General features: G+C 43.1%; 1 protein-coding gene across 2 annotated transcripts; it reads left to right on the plus strand.

Moving 5' to 3' along the window:
- Window positions 1–4,925: 4,925 nt before the first annotated feature.
- Window positions 4,926–18,115, plus strand: Fuca2 (alpha-L-fucosidase 2). 2 transcript variants are annotated; one of them, XM_017797321.2, is made up of 8 exons: window positions 4,926–5,247; window positions 6,427–6,614; window positions 8,543–8,882; window positions 10,166–10,376; window positions 10,832–11,022; window positions 15,619–15,727; window positions 17,086–17,152; window positions 17,286–18,115. In XM_017797321.2, the coding sequence occupies exons 1-8, from the start codon at window positions 5,015–5,017 to the stop codon at window positions 17,387–17,389; spliced, it is 1,443 nt and encodes a 480-aa protein (XP_017652810.1). In that variant the 5' UTR covers window positions 4,926–5,014; the 3' UTR covers window positions 17,390–18,115. The 2 variants fall into 2 exon arrangements, with proteins under 2 accessions (XP_017652810.1, XP_008828039.1); XM_008829817.3 differs by lacking the exon at window positions 17,086–17,152.
- Window positions 18,116–19,563: the final 1,448 nt, after the last annotated feature.

Raw genomic sequence — 19,563 nt, forward strand, 5'->3', positions numbered from 1 at the left:
GGCTATGGAAACTCCACTGTCTGCTCTGACTACTACAGACAGAAAAGGACACTGTCCTTTTAAGCTACAAGGGCTATTACAAAGACTAGATGTGTGACAGAGACCTCTCCTCCCTGTACTGGGCCTCCAATCAAACACTCAGTATTAGATCATTAGTTTTTTAGTGGAGACACTGGGAAGGAGGGAAATAGGAGGTGATTGTGGTGCATGTTTTGAAGCTTAGCTTTGCATTAGGGTCATAAAATTATCCGTGGCTGTACATTATAGTGCAGAGAAAACACGACTCTTCCATTGTGTTTAAAGACAGCCTGCTTGCTTGCCTGGTGTATTCTCCACCCTCTGCCCTGTATGCACATCATTTGTTTGGTGCGCATATTTGTGGCTCAGTCTGGACTAAATGTACAAATCCTGACAACTAAACAACCCCATTAGCAAATATTTAGTCTCTCCTCTTGGTAAAAGTGCTAAGCACTGGAGATTCCTTGGTCAAGCTCTGTACCTCTGCCAGGTGTGTTGACCATGGGGCCCTCCAGGTGTTGGGCATCATAATCATGATGTCCCCTGCTTACTCTGTGGTGCTCACACTTGTCCTCTTGTCATTCTAAGACAAAGCCAGGAGATTCTCTAATGCATCATCTGGTCTGGATGGAGCCAGGAGTGTGCTGGGGTCCTCTGAGGTATGGCTGTGAACCCTAATCCTTGGTAAAGAGGGCCTGCCACAGAGAAACACTCAAGCCAGATTTCTTGTTATTTTCCAGTGACTTTTGGGTCCTACTTGTGTCCCACAAATATCAGAGTCATTCCAGGAAAGCTAAAAGATCAACCACTCTACCTAACGGGTCTCCAGCCATGTTAAACTTGTCTATCAACATGCAAGGCCTGTCATGGAATCTAAATGGAAGTCAGGATAGAAATGGCCTTCCTAAAGACTCCCTTTATTTCTCTGACAGTCATAATAATGCTATCTCACACTTACAAGAAGACTGTTACATACCTGCGTCATTTAATCTTCACCCTAACCTTAGGAGGAGGATGTCCTGGTATCATTGCCATTTAATAGATGAGGACCCTGAGGCACAGAGAGGTTGCATGCCTCACCCAGGAGGGTGGAGCCTGTCTGCTAACTCAGTGGCCTGGCTGCTTATACTGTGTTCTGGGTGCTTATCTCTTGGAAACCCCTTGGCTTTCTCCCGGTATTCCTCCTTTTTCTGTTCCTGTCCATGAACCAGGAAAAGGGAGGAAGTTTCTCTCTCATTCCTGCTGTGTCATCAGCTCTTTCTATCATGAAGCTAGGTTTACCATATAAAGACTGGACGGGCTTCAGCTGGTTCTCAGAGCTTTCCTTCTGCATTTCCAGAGAGAGGCTGTGTGTTGATGTCAGCTGGGAGGCGAATGTCTCACTTCTTCCACTGTCCACTTCAGAGCAGTTCTGGGAAGTGCTGATACTGGTTGGTGGCTGTCATCCAACTCTCACATGCAGATTCAGAGTGGGTCCTCCAGAGCCTCACTCAGATATCAGCTCCGCCCTCAGCAGCTGGTGACATCCCTGAGGATGGGGACAGCAGAACAGTGACAGCAGGATTGCTTCTTCTAACTGCAACTAAGATTTGGCAAGAATCATGCCTCTCCTAACCTCTAGCCTCCCCTGCCCAGGCACCCTACCAGCCAACAATTGTCAGCATGCTGCTGATACCCATGATGACATATTCATTACTATGGGGACAGAGTCTTCATTCTTTTATCTGGCACTTCAAGGTGACCCCTCAGTCAAATAGGATCACACCAGGGCTCCTTAGTAGCATTCCCCATCAAGGCCAGAGGTTCCCCAAAGGTTTAAAAAATTGAGCCCCGTGTATCAGGAGAATCTGATGTTTCTCTTCAATTTCTGGATCCTCTTTGAAATCTTTAAATACAGAGTTGAAGTTTTAGTTCCATTACTGTGGTTCCATTATTCAGTTAGCTGTAGCTTTAAGCACAAAGGTTAGCTTTGCAAGGCATTAGTTCTCCAAAGACGTGAAGTCTACCTCGTGTGTTTCTCCATCAGGGACCACATTCCAAGTGTCTCACAGATTTCATCTTTTCCATCATTTAATACTTGTTTATTCAGTAGACTCTCTTCCTTCTTTTCATTTCTAATACTGTTCCTACCAACCCTGGGTCACTGCTTCCCAGCCTGTTGTTCTAGGGCTGCTATGCATCTTCAAAGGCACTAAGAGAGGCCTGTAATATATTTTTAGTGTCTCCTACAGACTATGCTTTTAGGATAAGATTGTATTTACTAACTCAATGTTTCTTCTCTTTCAAGTGTAATGATAAATGACTCAAATGGCATTTCTGGAAATCAAGTCTGACGAGCACTCAACTGAATATATGAAATGTAATTTATTACATGATAAAAACAATTAGTTGGAAGATGGAATCTTTTGCTACCTGGGGTTCACCTGGTGCCCCACGGTTGCACTGTCACTATGATCAGGTCTATGGGCCCCTGACAGATCACAGTATCAGTGCTGCTGTAGAAGCGTCTTTTGCACTTACTGAACGAACCTCTGCTTAGGAAAGACACAGGCAGGAGAGACCAAGAATCCTGCCTGTATTAGCTTTGTTTCTGTTGCTTTGACAAAATTCCATGACCAAAAGCAACTTATAAAAGAGTCATTTTGGCTTACGTTTCCAGAGGGAGTCCATAATGCCTAGGCATCGTATAGTGGCAGGAACAGGTTATGACTGATCATATTTCATCCACAAGCAGGAAGAAAAGAGAAACAGAGCAGGAAGTAGAGTGAGGCTCTAAATTCTTAAAGCCTGCCCCCGCCCCCATGTACTTCCTCCAGCAGGACTATAGCTAAACGTTCCATAACCTTCCGAACAGCACCGCCAACTGGGAACCCCGTGTTCAAATACATGTGCCTACAGAGGACATTTCATTCAAATTACATCAGTCTTGTTGTTCAAGTGATCTCTGGAGGTCAGTGGCCACTGAGGAATTAAATCATTTTGGGATTCAAGACTAGGTTCTAAGTGTTGTCACTCTGGTGTTGAACTGGGGCAATTGCAGTGGTGGTTCATACACTGCAGATTCCCTGAGGTGATTTGTGATGGTAAATATTGATTTTCCACTGAACAGGACCTAGATTCACCTCTGGGCATATTTGTAAGATAGCCTAGGTGGAGGTGGGATGATTCGCCTTAACTGTGGGTGGTTACCATTCTGTGGACTGAGGTCAGTATACAAAGGAGAAAGTATACTGAGCATCAGCACTCATGGCTCTTGGTCTTCCTGAAGGCGACTCAATGTGACAAGCAGCCTCTGGCTCCTGCTGCTGTGCCTTCGCTGCCATGTAGACTGTGTTCTTCAACTGTGAGCCAAAGGAAACGTTTCCTTCCTTAAGTTGCTTTAATAGGGTATCTTGTCACAGCAATAAGAAAAGTAGTTAATATGCAACTTTCAGGAGATTCTCACTGTGAGAAAACTGGGGATCTTATGATGGAGTTGAGGTCCTGGTGAGCCATCCCTCACAGCATGGAGAGGAATAATGCCCTTACCCTTGTGGTGACAGTGGCCTCTTGTTCCCAGCTGTGCAGAAGTGGGAGAGCCACAAGCAACAGCTACTTGCTATCACTTCCTCCTTGGCTCATTGAGTAAGGAGAGCCCCAGTTCACAGAGGAACTTCAGGAAACACATTGTTGAGTTCTGCCCCTGGCCATGCTCTGCAACTCACAAAGGGACCACACAAATGAAGTCACTGTGGAGGTCCTCAAGGAACTCACAGCCCAAGGGAAATCAGAGCTTGAGTCCTCCAACTCCAAGATTACCCATGGGCTCCTGTGTTAGTGCTTAGAATGAGGGGTTATGAGGCACCTAGGAGGAAGTAGTGTTATGGGAGGGGTGGTTGTGGCAAAGAGCATCACAGGAGAGGTGGCATTTGAACTGCCCACTGATGGTGGAGTGGTGCAGGTTCTGCCTTGAGGCTGGAAGCATTTAGGAAGCAGAGGAGATGAGTTCCTGAAGATATCCTTTGATCCTCCTAAGTTTCTGGCTACTTTCCCCAAGTCTACATACAAGTGGGTTTGGTGGTTTTTCTCTTTTTGATTATTTCTTTCCCAGTCCTGGAGATTGAACCTAGGGCCTCATTCATGCTAGGCAAGCACTCGACCTCTGAGCTACAGCCCCAGTTGTTCTTTTTCCCCCCACCCCACATATGTAGCTAAGGATGACCCACGTTGAGTTCTATTAGGTGCTGCAGGAACCCAGGGCTTCTTGTATGCCAGGCAGGCACTCTACCAGCTCAGCAGCGTCCCCAGTCCCTCTTGACAGGCAGATTTCTTAAAAACTCATTCCACTCACATCGCCCTTTTCTTTATGCAGAGGATCTTAGAAAAGTTTATTCCATCAACTAGCAGCATCACAACTAGAAAGGGTCTGTGTAGAAAGGCAAATTCTTGGGCCCCGATCTAGATTACGGAACCTAGAATTTGGGATTCCATATGATATAAATTCGAGGTTGGCAGCCACAGTTCTGACATCCCCAGAAATTCTAAGGCAGACTGAGCGCTGAGAACCTTGTTGGTAGCTTTCCAAGATCTGGCCTGCGAGTGTCCTTGTCGTGTTGTCCGTCCCCACCACCCGCCCCCACCCCGCTCCGCCCAAGCAGAGGTTCCTGCCTCCAGCTGCAAGTCCAAAGTTGGATCCCTTCCGACACACAGGAGGAGGCAGAGACCCTGGTCACAGGTTACCCTCACGTTTTTGTGTCACGGCAGACAAATCCGGAAACAGAACCAAGGCGGGTAAAACGTGGCTGTGTAGTAAAAGGCTTTGTAAGTAACGCAGTCTTCCCGGGGTCATTAGGCCTCCCGGCGCACCAGACCCGGCCACTCCCACCGCAGGGAAAACTGTAATCTGTCATCTGACCAAGCTGGTCTTGGTCAGGTGACAGCGGCGGAGCATACTTGGCAGAAGACGGAAGGCCAGCTCTCGGGCTGCCTTGGGACCTTGCAGAGAAGACCTGGGGCCATGCGGTCCTCCGAGCAGCCCCAGCTGGCTCGCAGGCGCCTGGCGCTCCCGCTGCTGCTGTTGCTGCCCGCGCTCCTGCCGCGGTGCCGGGCCACCAGCACCCAGCGCTACGACCCCACGTGGGAGTCGCTGGACAGCCGCCCGTTGCCTGCCTGGTTCGACCGGGCCAAGTTCGGCATCTTCATCCATTGGGGAGTGTTTTCTGTACCCAGCTTTGGTAGCGAATGGTTCTGGTGAGTGCATATCCTTCTCAACACACAGACACACAGACACACAGACACTCATTCACTCTCTCTCACGCAGAGCTTTGTGTCCCCCACTGACAGTGGAAGCCACCATTCAGCCTGGTACAGTCTCCTTGTCATTGTTTGGATCGTGATTTGGTTCTCACTTCCGAATGTTGAATGTGGAATTTCTTGACTAAGTGCTTTATTTGCATAAAAGCTGAATGTTGGTGCCACCTGACAAATTACCGGCGGACCTGGCTGGTGGGTGTAACTCAGTGGCAGAGCAAGTTCAAGTGCCTGAAAAAACCCCATGGATCACCTATGAAGTCATACTGGCACTAGAAAGCATCAAAAGGGGGGTGGGCGGTGATAATAGAGGTGCATTACCTCATACAGCAAGAAGTTGATGGCCTGAAAGATGGAGGAACCTTCATGGTCACATGATGGTAGGTAAGCCTCATAAACTTGCACAATCTTCAACCTCATCCAAATAGGAAGGCCAGTTTCTTCCTTCGTTAAGAAATCCCATAATCGCTCTGGTCTCCTTCCCCTCAATGTCCACCGGCTCCCATGGATCTCATACCTCTGTTATAGCTGTGATGGACCTTAGGATGTATGCATGTGAAGGACATGCTTACTGCCTGTGATGTCTTTTAGTGAAGTTTCAGTCAGGAAAGGCTGTGGCCTAGGTTTGGGGATGCAGTGCTGGCTGCGGATTGGTTCATACAGTGCAAATACTCTTTAGGAGAGGTGTTGGACAAATTAGAGATGGGGTCAGAGATGGGGTGGGCATTTATTTCATGAGGACAGTTGCTGCTGGTGTGATTACTTTATTTCCAGTGTAGTTTCCTTGTGAAACTTTACTGATGCACTTTAGGTGCAATAACTATTGTTCAGAACAGAATGCATGTAACAAGTCACCTTGAAGGATAAGTCCACTTAAGAAAATGACATCTTCATTGGTGGCTGGGTTATTATTACTGTTCCACAAGGGAAGCGATGGAAAGTGAGCAGGGAGTTTGGGTTCACATAAGCTTTCCTTAGTGCAGAGTCACACTGATGAGAAGTGAAAGAGACTCTGGAATAATTTGAGTCAGGGATAGTAGATATTAGAGGCGCCAAGGTGATTATTTCCAATATTTATGTTCAGGTTGTTCACATGCTATTTTCTCCCCCCCCCCATAGGTGGTATTGGCTAAAGGAAAAAAGATCAAAGTTTGTGGACTTTATGAAAGATAATTACCCTCCTGGTTTTAAATATGAGGATTTTGGGCCACTATTTACAGCCTATTTTTTTAATGCCAGCCAGTGGGCAGATATTCTCCAGGCATCTGGTGCCAAATATGTTGTCTTAACTACCAAACATCACGAAGGTAAGTAGAACACATGCCCACAAATGCTGCCAGTAGTTAGGAAATGGGAAATCATTCTTTTGGAAGAAGATACTAAAGCAAGGTCGCCCTTATGGAATCAGGTTTCTTTTAGAGTGACCATATGTGGGTGTTGACATTTGCTTATACTTTAAAGACCATATATTCCACAACAGTGGGAAACATTGTGAATCAGACAGCTTGTGCCATCCACGGAATGTGAGAATGATCACAATCCTTATGTGAACATTCAGCAATTTCCAAGGTTTATTTAAAGGCATTTGAAGATGATGAATATTGCAGGTCGAAGTTTCTTACTAGCATTGCTCTTCCATTTTCATTCTGCAAAAACATCATGCTGCAGTCATGACTGATACACTTTAGCTATACTCTTGACCAACTTTTAAATGTGCAAATGTTGCATATGTTGGATGAGTTGCTAGTAATGAAAGCAAGATAGATCACCTCAAGGGAAGAGTTATTGAACTATGATGGGGTCCAGGAACATCTGAAGAGTATCTCTAAGGAGCACAGAAGCCATACATTAAGAGGATAGATTCTGCCATAACCACCCAGAACCAGAGAACCAGAGACACACTGATAGATTTTTATCCCAAACTCATGTTAATGCATTAGGTAGTTTCCTTTGCATGATCCTCTTTAGCTTGAAATTTTTTCTTATTTTCTCCAGAGGTGGGAGGGAAGCAGGAGAGAAGAACCAAAACCCCAAATCTGCAATTAGAATATTTTTCCCTTTAGCTGCAGTTGGGTAACTTCTCAATTTTCTTCCTTTGATGTTTTTCCTGATAAGATCGACATAAAGAGTATTTGCCTGAGAACATGTTAGATTCTAGATGTATAGAAAGTTCTCCAACTATGTGACACAAAGTGATCTTGTTAAAAAAAATTCCTTAACTGTGAGGGCAGATGATGTACATGGCACATATACATTTCCAAGAACAGAAAATGTACTGCTGGTCTCAGCTAGGAGCAGAGTCACTGAGCTCATGGTGGTAGTACTAAGCTGAAGACCCATGTGGTTATGGTGTTGTCTGACATTAGGGCCAATTGAGTTGAAAATTTTGAGATAGACCCTAAATATTGATGCTGTCTTGAAGCTTACTGTGGTCATTCATGGAGAAGGTACAAACTATTTTAAGAACTTCTTACAATGAATTTAAAGAGTGAGTCAATTCTTAGACTTGTCCTAACTCACAATAACAAACAGATGCAGCAAAGGTCTTTTATGAATGTCTGTTCTTCAAGATTCTTAAAAAGTTTACTTGAACCCTGGGCATGGGTACATGCCTTTAATCCCAATCTCGGTGGCTCTCTGTGAGATCGAGGTCAGCCTGGTCTACATAGTGAGTTCCAGGTGGGCTGGGACTAAAGAGACCGTTTAAAAAAAAAAAAAAAAAAAAAAAAGCTAACTGAAACAGTAACAAAATTCTTAAGTGTCTGGGCACTGACTGAAATTTTGGAGGATTTTATACTATGTCTTCAGCATTTTAGTTTACATATCTCTTCTATACACCAGCTGTGGCCACAGGGAGGCCCTGTCTTCAAACAAACAAAGAAACAAACGAATAAATAAATAAATAAATAAATAAATAAATAAATAAAGCAACATCCAGAGCTGGAGAGATGGCTCAGCCACTGAGAGCATCGGCTGCTCTTGCAAAGGATGGGAGTTCAGTTCCTAGCACCCACATCAGGTGGCTTAACTCCAGTTCTAGGGGATCTGATGCCTTTTTCTGGCCTCTTCTGGACCTGCATGCACATAGAACACAAGATAGACTATTAAAAATTTGCCATGAAACAGTTATTTGGAGAAGCACTTCGTTACATCTTATTTTGGCACTTTTATGGCTTGAGATGTAGCGACGTAAAGGTGGTAATACTTACAAGTGTTTTCTGCTGTTATTTTCCAGGCTTTACCTTGTGGGGTTCAGAGTATTCCTGGAACTGGAATGCCGTAGATGAGGGCCCAAAGAGGGACATTGTCAAAGAGCTTGCTGTGGCCATCAGGAACAGAACCGACTTGCGCTTTGGACTCTACTACTCTCTTTTTGAATGGTTTCACCCACTCTTCCTGGAGGATGAATCCAGTTCATTCAAAATGCGGCAATTTCCAGTCTCCAAAATGTTGCCTGAGCTCTATGAGTTAGTGAACAAGTATAAGCCTGAAGTTCTGTGGTCGGATGGAGATGGAGGAGCACCAGATCACTACTGGAACAGCACTGGCTTCTTAGCCTGGCTGTATAACGAAAGGTCTGTGTGCTGCTAGGCAGCTCTGCTTACACTCTTACTATGCACAGAAGCGTTTAAATCCCCATGCCTTGTGAAGTTTTTGCTTTTAGGCTCATTCACAGGATGGAGGAGAAAAGAAATCACAAACAATGCATAGTAGCTTTCTCAGTATTTCGTCAAAATAATCGAGAGTAAACAAAGCAGGAGTCAAATACAGCTAAACTGATTTTTAATTAATGTTAAAATCATGGGCTCAAGGACTTTAAAAATGCTCATTCTGTGGGTCCTGCCCCATCCCTCATCTTGTCTGGTGTGGCCCGTACATTGCTTTGGATCGCGTACATTGCTTTGGATTGCGCGCTCCCAGATCCTCTGATTGTTCCCTTTTGTTTTTCTACCTTCCAGTAAGTACTTTGCCACCGTGTCAGCTTCACCCTTGCCGGTCTTCTCTCCTCTTTCTCATTGGTTTTCCTATATCTTCTCTGTCTTTTCTCTGACTTCCTGACAGGCTGAAGGCTGCTTGTAAAAAGAGAGTTCTGATGGAAATCCTCCCTTAGGTTTGAACTATACGGGCTCGGTTTACCTTTGTAAGTAGGAAGCACTCAGGATGGCCCTGGGAAGCAGGACAGCCTTCTTTCTATGCTTCCTGGACCCACAGAGGGCACAAATAAAAAGGTTCTGGAGAAATATTGATGTTGAAAACATCGGTGTCTCCAGGAACTCTTTACAAAGGAAATGACTAGGAACTCCCTGCTTCAATTTGTAAATCAAAGTCCCCTGTATGTGGCGTCGAGTTTTCTCTTCTTGATCTACCCGTCATGATAAGAAGTTTGAGAAGCATATTTCACATGATGTCGACACTCAATTTTTCTGAGATTTTCCAGAATTAGGCACAATTGTAATGGGTCATATATCTTCTTGGTCCTTGGGAAAAATGTGAGTATAAATTGAACTTACTCTGTCATTTACAACATGAGCTCACCATTACGGAATACTGGGTTTCAAAGCAATTTTGTTGTAATAATAGGGAGGTAACTCACTCTTAGAGGGGTTCAGTAATTTGCTCTAAGCTTCCTGGAAGTTAGAAAGTGACAGAGCCAGGACTCTAGTCACCACAGATCTGTTTGGCTTTAGAAATGGGGGTTTCCCTTCCCTTCTCTATTATGCTATGGTTATTTTGGGGGAGTAGATTTCAGGTAGACCTATCTTCAGTGACATGCATTGTATGAAATTCTCAAAGAATTAACACAAATATTTTTAAAAGCACACTTCTTCTTTAAAAGAAATTATACCTTTCATTTCAGCCCTGTTCGGAACATAGTAGTCACCAATGATCGATGGGGAGCTGGCTCCATCTGTAAGCACGGTGGTTACTATACCTGCAGTGACCGTTACAACCCAGGACATCTTTTGCCACATAAATGGGAAAACTGCATGACAATAGACAAGTTTTCCTGGGGCTACAGGCGAGAAGCTGGAATCGGTGATTATCTTACAATTGAAGAATTGGTGAAGGTATGGTAAAATGTTGGGTGGCTATTCGTTTGCAATATTCTTTTATATTTATTCTTATTTCACGTGTATGAATATTTTGCTTCCATGTACGTATTACACCACATGCATGCAGTGCTTGTCGAGGCCAGAGGAAGGCATCAGATTCCTTGGAATTGGAGTTAGAGACAGTTGTTAACTGCCATGCTGGGAACCGAACCTGGGTCTTCTACAAGAGCAGCCAGTCCTCTTAACCACTGAGCCATCCCTCCAGCCCCTCATTTGTAATATTCTTAATAGTGAGGTAGTTACAAGAATTATTTCCTATAATTTGAAGAGCTCAGTGGCCACAAACCCAAGGCCCTCTATGACTTGTCCATTATTTGATTATATATACATATGAACATACAAGGCATTAACACACAGGAGGTGAAGTTGATTTTTTTCTAAGAACTGTATTTATTCTCAAATTTTTTTAGCAACTTGTAGAAACAGTTGCCTGTGGAGGAAATCTTTTGATGAATTTTGGCCCCACACTAGATGGCACCATTTCTGCAGTTTTCGAAGAGCGACTAAGGCAAATGGGAACCTGGCTCAAAGTCAATGGGGAAGGGATTTATGAAACACGCACTTGGCGATCCCAGAATGACACTATCACCCCAGATGTGTGGTAAGTCTCTCTAGTTACCAAGTACTGTTTGACAGAGGGAAGCACTTAATTTCTTAGAGCTGTAAAGAGAGAGCAGAATCAAAGGAGAAATCAGATGAGCAGCACCTGCACCACGCACTTTCCAACCTGACTCAACTATAAAGAGTAAGAATTAGTATGTTATTGAGCCTAATGCTTGCTTATCAAATTCTGCCTAAATAATTTCTAGATATCCTTTAGTGGTGGGCAGTGTTTAGCCAAATTAGCCAACACTTATAAAAATATAAACCATTTAGATAAGTAAAAAATGCTGAGTGGTTAATCTAAAGTGACTACTGTTTAGTCACCAGCAAATTCCAAGTTTTGCAGATATTATATCCCATCAAAAGCAAGAGATAATTAAGAGTAAAGAAAATAGTAAATTAAAATTAGCCAAGATTCTGAGAAATGGTGACTTAAGAAGCATCATCTGTCTGCCTTACTTAGACAGTGGTGTGCTGGTAGGATTTGCCAGATGAGTGATAGGCACCAAAAAGATACTTAATATCACATTACGGAACTTCAGAGAAAATGCAAGTCGATGCTTCAAGGAGATACCATCTCATGTCTTTTCAGGTGGCTACTATTAGGAAAAAGGGTTGCTGATGGTTTTGGAAAGATTGGAGCTCATGTTCACTACACTGTTAGTGAGGATGCAAAATGGTACAGCTGTGATGAACAGTATGCCAGTCCCTCAGAACATTAAAAATAGAATTACTCTATGATCCGGTAATTCCACTTCTGGGTATATACCCCCAAAGAGTGCAATCAGAAGAATTATAGTCCCAATAACTGAAATGTGAAAGCAAGCGAAGTCCACTGATGGATAGATAAGTAAAGGGTGAAGTGCACCATACAATGGTGTATACATATTATTCAGCTTTGAAAAGGAAGGAAATTCCAACAGATAAAATTTTCACGAAATTGTTAAGAAGTAAAATGACCCAGTCACAAAGAGACAACACTATATGGCTCCATTTATGAGGTACCTAGAGTAGTCAAAACCATAGAGACAAAAATTAGAGGAGCTAGGAGGAGGGAATGGAGAGTTTAGTGGGTGTAGTGGCCCATCACTGTAATTAATGTCGCATGTACCCTTACTCCTAAACCCTCCCTCCCTCTCTTAAACTCACTTGACAGGATATTATATTTGGTTAAATCCAGCTGTACTTAGCCGCCCCTTGACTGCTGAGCTTGGTTAGACATACAGTACAAGAATACAGTGTCAAATTGGTTCACCTTTGGCTTTATGGCCAAACCTTGTTTTCTGGATCACACCCCAAATCCTCCAGGCAAAGATTGTCACAGCAATTCTCTACTTCCCCCCTCATCTTTAGTCTCCTTCACTTTTCATTAGTTCCTTTCCCACCCACATATGGAGGTATTATTTGTTTCATCTTTAAAAAGTGCTCCCAGCCAGGCGTGATGGCACATGCTTTTAATCCCAGCATGGGATTGGGAGGCAGAAGCAGGCAGATTTCTGTGAATCAAAGCCAGCCTGTCTACACAGCAAATTCTGGGCCAGCTGGGACTACAGGGAGACCCTGTCTCAAAAAAGGTGCTCTACTGTTTCCAAATCCCTTTCCATTCCTTCCTTTCATTAACACTAAAATATCTTCACAGAGCAATTTTTAATTGATATTCTAATTTGGTGTTCCATTTTTTTTTTATCTTGAATTACTCTTGTCAGGCTTCTATCTCACTTCTCCACAAATTGCTTTATCAAGACTCAAAATGACCTCCACTTTGCAGACCCAGTAGTTTCCAGTTCTCGGGTTTTTTTTTTAACTTATTGGCAGCATTTGCCGCAGATGATCACACTCCTTGGCTGTTCCTTGTCAATCTCCTGGGGGAATTGCCCCTGATGTTCCCAACCTCTAAATCTTGAAGTGTCCTTGAACTTTGAATTTTCTCTAAATATCTTAATTCTTCATGGTTTTCATATGAATGACCTCTGTAGTTCAGACCTCTTTTAGAACCCCAGCCCCACATATTTAACTTCTTATCCAGCGTTTCCACTTGGATGCACTGACGTCTTAAACTTGAATTCCTGGTCTTAAAGTTTGTTATAAGCCAGAACTGCCTACAGACTGGTTTCCCCAGGGTCTTCCCCATCTCCACTAAGGGAGCCTAATCCTCTTGGGTGATTGTCAGGTCAAAAAACTTAATGATTTTTAAAAAATTATTGTCATTTTATGTGTATGAGTGTATTGCCTACATGTATGTGAGTGCACCCGTGTCATGCAATGCCGCAGAGGTCAGAAGAGGGTGTTGGATTCCCCTGGAACTGGAGTTAAGGATGGTTCATAGCTGCCATGTGGAACCCGGGTCCTCTGCAAGAGCAGTCAGTGCTCTTAACTGCTGAGCCATCTCTCCAGCTCCAAAACAGTGATTTTAATTCACCTTTCTTCTACACCCACAGCCATCCATCAGTAGCTCTCATTATCGTTATTTCTGAGCTATATCTAAACTTGGACCACTGTATCTTCTGTGGGGGCTCTATCTCATGGCTTACCCTTGGGTTATTTCAATACCTTCTCGATTGATCCTATTCCTGCCCCTGATCCTTTTTTTTTTTTTCCTATTATCTTTTTGGTGTGTGTGTGTGTGTGTGTGTGTGTGTGTGTGTGTGTGTGTGAATGTGGAGGTCAGAGGACAATCTTGAGTGCCATTCCTCAGGTGCCTTCTACTTCTTGAGACAAGGTCTCTCCCTCGCCTAGAAATCTGCCTTGTAGGCAGGCTAGCTCATCCATGCGCTTCCAGGGAACTGTGTGTCTCTACCTCCCATCTCACCATTGTTGAGATTATAGGGGCACCAAACTCAACTCAGGTCCTCACACTTGTCACATAAGCATTTACCAACTGAGCCACCTCCCCCCTCACTCTACCCTTGTTCTTTTAATCTGTTGTCCAGAGAGCAATCATAGAAAATGTTGTTTGTTTGTTTGCTTGCTTGGTTGTTTAGGGTTTCACAGTATAGCCCAAGGTGACATCATGCCCAGCTTAGATTTCTTCCAAGCCTTCCAGATTCAGGGAAGAATTGGGGCCTCACAAAGGTTTCCTGGGCCCTACGAAATCTGCTCCTTGCTCTGTCAGTCTAGCTGCTCCTTCCCACTCATGCTGCCCTCACTCCTTGAGCCCCTCTTCTCTCAGCTGTCCTACCAGCAAGCTAAGCATACTCTTGCCCTGTGACTTTGCCCTTGCCCTGCACATGCTGGAGGGCTTTTTCCACATGCTTACATGGAGCTCCCTGTTCTCCAGGCCTCGTGGCTGCCTTCTCAAAGAGGTCTTCCTTAGCTGTTCTACTTAATATCACACCTGAGGCCTGCTGTTCCAACCTAGTAGGCCTTATCCTTCCGTTTTATTTTTGTTTTTGAGACAGGTTCTGTGTAGTCTTGGCTGGCCTAGAACCCACTATGTAGAACAAACTGGCCTAGAACTCAGAGATCTGTCTGCCTCTGCCTCCTGAGTGCAGGGATGAAAGGTGTGCCTTAGCATGCCTACTGGGCTACTGGGCCTCTTCCTCCTAACTGGCTTCAGGTTTCTCCGTATGTTTAATTATGACTTGGTGCAAGTTTATTTTCTCATTCTAATTTCTCCCAGTAGAAGGTGGGGTGTGGGTTAGGGACCATGTGCAATGCAGTGTCACTAGCCCTAAAAGAAGTGGGGACTGTTTAAAGATTTCTGTAAGTATTGTTGGGGAGTTGGGTGGATGCATGGATGGCTGTCGTTGTCTAAAACATATTCCCTTTATCTCTTCCCTTTCTTCTCAATCATGCTGGAAATCTCAGGTTAAATGTGGGGTGTGTGTGGTGTGTGTGGGGTGTGTGTGTGTGTGTGTGTGTGTGTGTGTGATATTTCTGATGGCCCAATCTGAATAGATTCCTGATGGCCCGATCTAAATAGATTTATCAAAAATTTTTACTTTTCTTTTGTAATGTGATTGAGAGTTCACGTTTTTTGTTATCTGTGTGACTGCTGTGCCTTTTCATTCCAGCAGAACTGCGTAAGGACAAAAAGCAGGCTTTATTTTGCATGATTCCCTAACACCAAGTGCACTGTATATCTGTGCAGGTCGGAATCAGCAGGTGGAGAGCTATCTTGTTCCACTTAGCTTATTCCCACACTCTGTTCTCGGCTCACAAAAGCAGTTTGAATAACAACACGTACTCAAGAAAACCACCCACCCACACACACCAAACTTCCTTTCAGCCAGATGTGAGCTCTATGTCTGTACTCAGACGTGAGCTCCATGCCTGTACTCAGACGTGAGCTCCATGCCTGTAATGCCCGTACTCAGGAGGTTGAGGCAAGAGCACTGCAGTGAGCTCAAGACCAGCCTGAGCCACAGATCAAGATGTTGCTTCAACAAAAACAAAACCACATTTAACTTCCTTTTAATATTGAAGGGGTGGAAGAGGAAGACATTTTCTATGCCATGAGGGAAGGTGGGTCTTTTCATCTTATTAGTGGAGATAATGTCAAATATCTGTAAACTAATTCCAGGCCTGATCCGTAAAAAAGGAGAAACATAGGCTGTAACTTGATACTATGCTGTTTCCTTTTCCTTCTAACCAGGTACACATCTAAACCCGAGAAAAAAGTAGTTTATGCTATTTTTTTTAAATGGCCCATCTCAGGAAAGCTGTTTCTTGACCAACCCATAGCTAGTCTGGGGGCAACAGAGGTAAGAAGGAATTTTATCTTTATTGTTCCTTTAAACTGCTGACTAAAATGTCCTGAAGAAAACGTAACTTGTTTTACTTTCAAGGGAAACTTATGTGTGTTTAACTTATACCTAATGAGACTAACTTTAAAGTGAGCTGTGACAGCTTGGCATGGTGGCACAGGCTTTTAATCCCAGCACTTGGTGGGGGTGCAGAGGCAGGTGGATCACTGTGAGTTCAAGGCCAGACTGGTCTACATAGTGAGTTCCAGGACAGCTGCAGGCTACAGCTTCCTAATGTCTCAAAAAGACCAAAAAAAAACAAAAAAACAAAAAAACAAAAACCAGCTGTGACAAAGCAACAGTGGCAACTGTTTAGACAAAACTTTTTGAAACTCTAAGAAAATTCAATCTATAAGCTATAGTATCTCTATGCCTATCACTGTGAAATGGGTATTATTCTTCACTGGCATTCTGTATTGTTCAAGTTCACTACATGCACTGAAAGTGAGTTTTTCATAGAACTTTACTTCAGGTGCTTCCCCCAACAACCCACCTGATGAAAGCAGTTATTACAATTCTACCATTGCAGTCTGTGGCTCTGTCAGGTCTGGCATTGAGCTGATTGTGATATAACTCAGATTGATGATCTATGCGGAGTGAAGTATCCAAATGATTTTCATTATGTCACATTTCCTCATTTTATTTTAAATATTTTATTTTTTTTTATGTGGATGAGTGCACTGCTGCATGTTTGTAAGTGCACCTGTGTTGTGCATTGCCTGCAGGTATGTAAGTGCACCCTTGTTGTGCAATGCCTGTGGAGGTCAGAAGAGGGCGTCAGATCCCTTGGAACTGGAATTATGGACAGTTGTTAGCCACCATGTGGGTGCTGGGAACTGAACCTGAGTCCTCTGTAAGAGCAGCCACTGTTTTTAACTGCTGTCATCCCTCCAGTACCCTCCACATTTTATTTTTAACACTTGTAGTTGATCAGGCAGAAAGAAGATGGAGTTAAAATTCAATGTTAAAGTACAACTTCCAAGCCTGCACCATGACAGTGATTATCGTTTTATCTATGTCCGCTTTGGCACCAACTAAATATAATTAAAATGTAGGGGTTTTGTTTTGCATTGACCCACCTGAATTATGGTTCAGATAACCCACAGAACTACTTATTTTAATTCATTTAGTAAGATCAAGGCCAAGGTTACAAAATAATTATAGCAATCGTTGGTTGAATTTCTGTGCTACTGACCAGTGGAGGCAAAGGGAAAATCTGTAGTAGTGGACGTCTAGAAGGAGGAAGCCTTTCTTCAAACTGTGTGTGAGAACTGGGAGGACTGGTCCCACTCACTTTCTTTTATCCTCTCTTCAAGCATTTTCCTCCTTCTGGCACTCCACTCAACACAGGAGCAATAGAATCAAGAGTTTGTAAAACAGCATGTGAGTGCTAAAGATGAAGAAATCACTGTTCTGTCTGTTGTTTCTTCAGAGACTCAATTACTCCTTAGGAAGTGGGTGAGTCAAAGTGATTTATTTGGAAACATTTGTATGTATCATCTGTTTCTAATTTCAGGTAAAACTACTGGGCCATGGACAGCCACTGACTTGGATCTCCTCAGGGTCAAATGGCATTACGGTAGAACTGCCACAACTAAACTTTCATCAGATGCCCTGTAGGTGGGGGTGGACTCTAACACTCAGTAATGTGACCTAACCTGCCGCTGATTGGCACACGCCATGGCTACCTCTTACCTCAGGAAGTGTCAGGTTTCTGGAATATTAGCACATGGAGAAAGCAAGGTAAAAATGATCCAGGGAAATGGAATAATTATGCAATGAAGCCTCCTTTCCTGGATTCTTTCCTAAATCACTCATCATACCATTTGAACCCTTCAATGCACTTTCCTATAGTCTCTTCCTACTGAATTCATCCCTACATGTGAATCACAAGTGGCAATTTTAGAGCAGTTACAAACTTAAAGCACTGTGGACTGAATTCTCTCTCCACCCCCATTCTCATGTTGAAGCCCTGGTGCCCCATGTAACTGTATTTGGAAACAGAATCAGGCATAAGGCCCTAATACAATAGGACTTTTCCCTATTAGGGAAAGACACTAAAATGGAGGGGAAACCGTGTATGAAGACAGTGAGAAGGTGACCACATGCAAGCCGTGGAGAAAGGTGCAAAAGAAACCAAGCCTTTCCACATCTTGATCTTGGACGTCAGGCATACAGAACTGTGGGAAAATCATTTTCTATTGCTGAAGCCATCCAGGGTGTCTCTCTCTCTCTCTCTCTCTCTCTCTCTCTCTCTCTCTCTCTCTTCTCTCCTCTTTCTCATTGGCAATCATTATAATGCAGATAATAGCTAATAAATTTGGTCAGATATCTATTTCTAATGCATCCAGTAACTATTTTTTTCATTTTAAGTCTTATTTATAAAACTGCTATTTGTGATGGACAAATTAGGACAGAAATCACTGCTTAGCTAACCACTGTTGGTATTTTAGCATATATTCTTTAAATGTGGGGAGGTAGAAACAGAAGGACATGAGATTGGAAGGGTTGGGGCTATTTTTGAGGTCTAGCTTAAATTTGTAGATTTGATTACATTTGTATATTATCCACAAACTGAAGTTGCAAACCTAGTTGAAAATTATTAAGGCTACTTAGGTCTTTTCACAAAAAGAGGCAAAAATAATGGTGGTTCTGATGTAAGTTTAAGAAAAGCTGACTAAACTCATTCCCAAAAAATGTTCAATATGGCCAGACATGGTGGTGCACACCTATACTTATAGCACTAGGGAGGGTGAAGCAGACGGCTCATGAGTTCAAGGCCAGCATGGACTACCTAAAGAGACCATCTCAGAAGAATAAAAATAAGCAAAACCAAAGGTGTTTATGATAGTCGCATCTTCTTTTGTCGCATTATGCAAATTCAAACATCATTGTTCCAAAAATTCTTTTGAGAAAATTAAACATTATATTTATGTCCTAAAATCTTGCTAAGGTTAAGAACTTTAAAAAAAATTACGCATTGCTGAAATTTTTGCCACCATTAAGAAATACTCTTTCTCTTTTTGAGACAAGACACTATCCAGCCTGGTCTCAGAATTTCTAGACTCAAGTCATCTCACTGCTTGGTACACCCCATCACACCTGACTGGACTATCAAATATCTGAAACTATGCCAAATAATCCTGTGGATAAATATTTCAGTAGTCCTGGGGCTGGAGAGATGACTCAGTGGTTAAGAGCACTGGCTGCTCTTGCAGAGGATCCAAGTTCAATTCCCAGTACCCAATGGTAGCTAACAACCATCCATCCCTAACTTGTTTCAGAGGACTCTGACGTCCTCTTCTGACGTCTGCGGGCATTGCATGGCACAGGTGCACTTATATGTATGCAGGCAATACACTCATATACATAAAAAAATAAAATATTTTTTAAAAATAAAAATATTTCAGTAGTCATAAATCTCAATCTTTTATTAAAGATCCATTTTGCATATTTTTAAATGATCTCAAATTCTAGACTAAGGAAAACCAAAAATTTTAAAAGGATCAGAACAAAACAAAATCCAAAACTGTATTAAAAGATAGATAACACAGTTATAGAAGCATATGTTTGAAGTAAGCAGTTTTGAGATTAAAATTTGTGAATTGCTTAGATTCCTATCCTTCTTTTCTTAACCTGATAAGATTGAGAATGAGGGGTCTGGAGAAGGGGCTCAAGGGTGAAGAGCACTGGCTGTTCTTGCAGAGGACTTGAGTTCCATTCCCAGCACCCACATTACTGCTAAAAATCATTTTTAACTTCAGTTCAAACGAATCCAACACCCTCTTCTGGCC

Source organism: Nannospalax galili, unplaced genomic scaffold (assembly GCF_000622305.1).
Source record: "Nannospalax galili isolate Female #2095 unplaced genomic scaffold, S.galili_v1.0 scaffold154, whole genome shotgun sequence".
NCBI lineage: Eukaryota > Metazoa > Chordata > Mammalia > Rodentia > Spalacidae > Nannospalax > Nannospalax galili.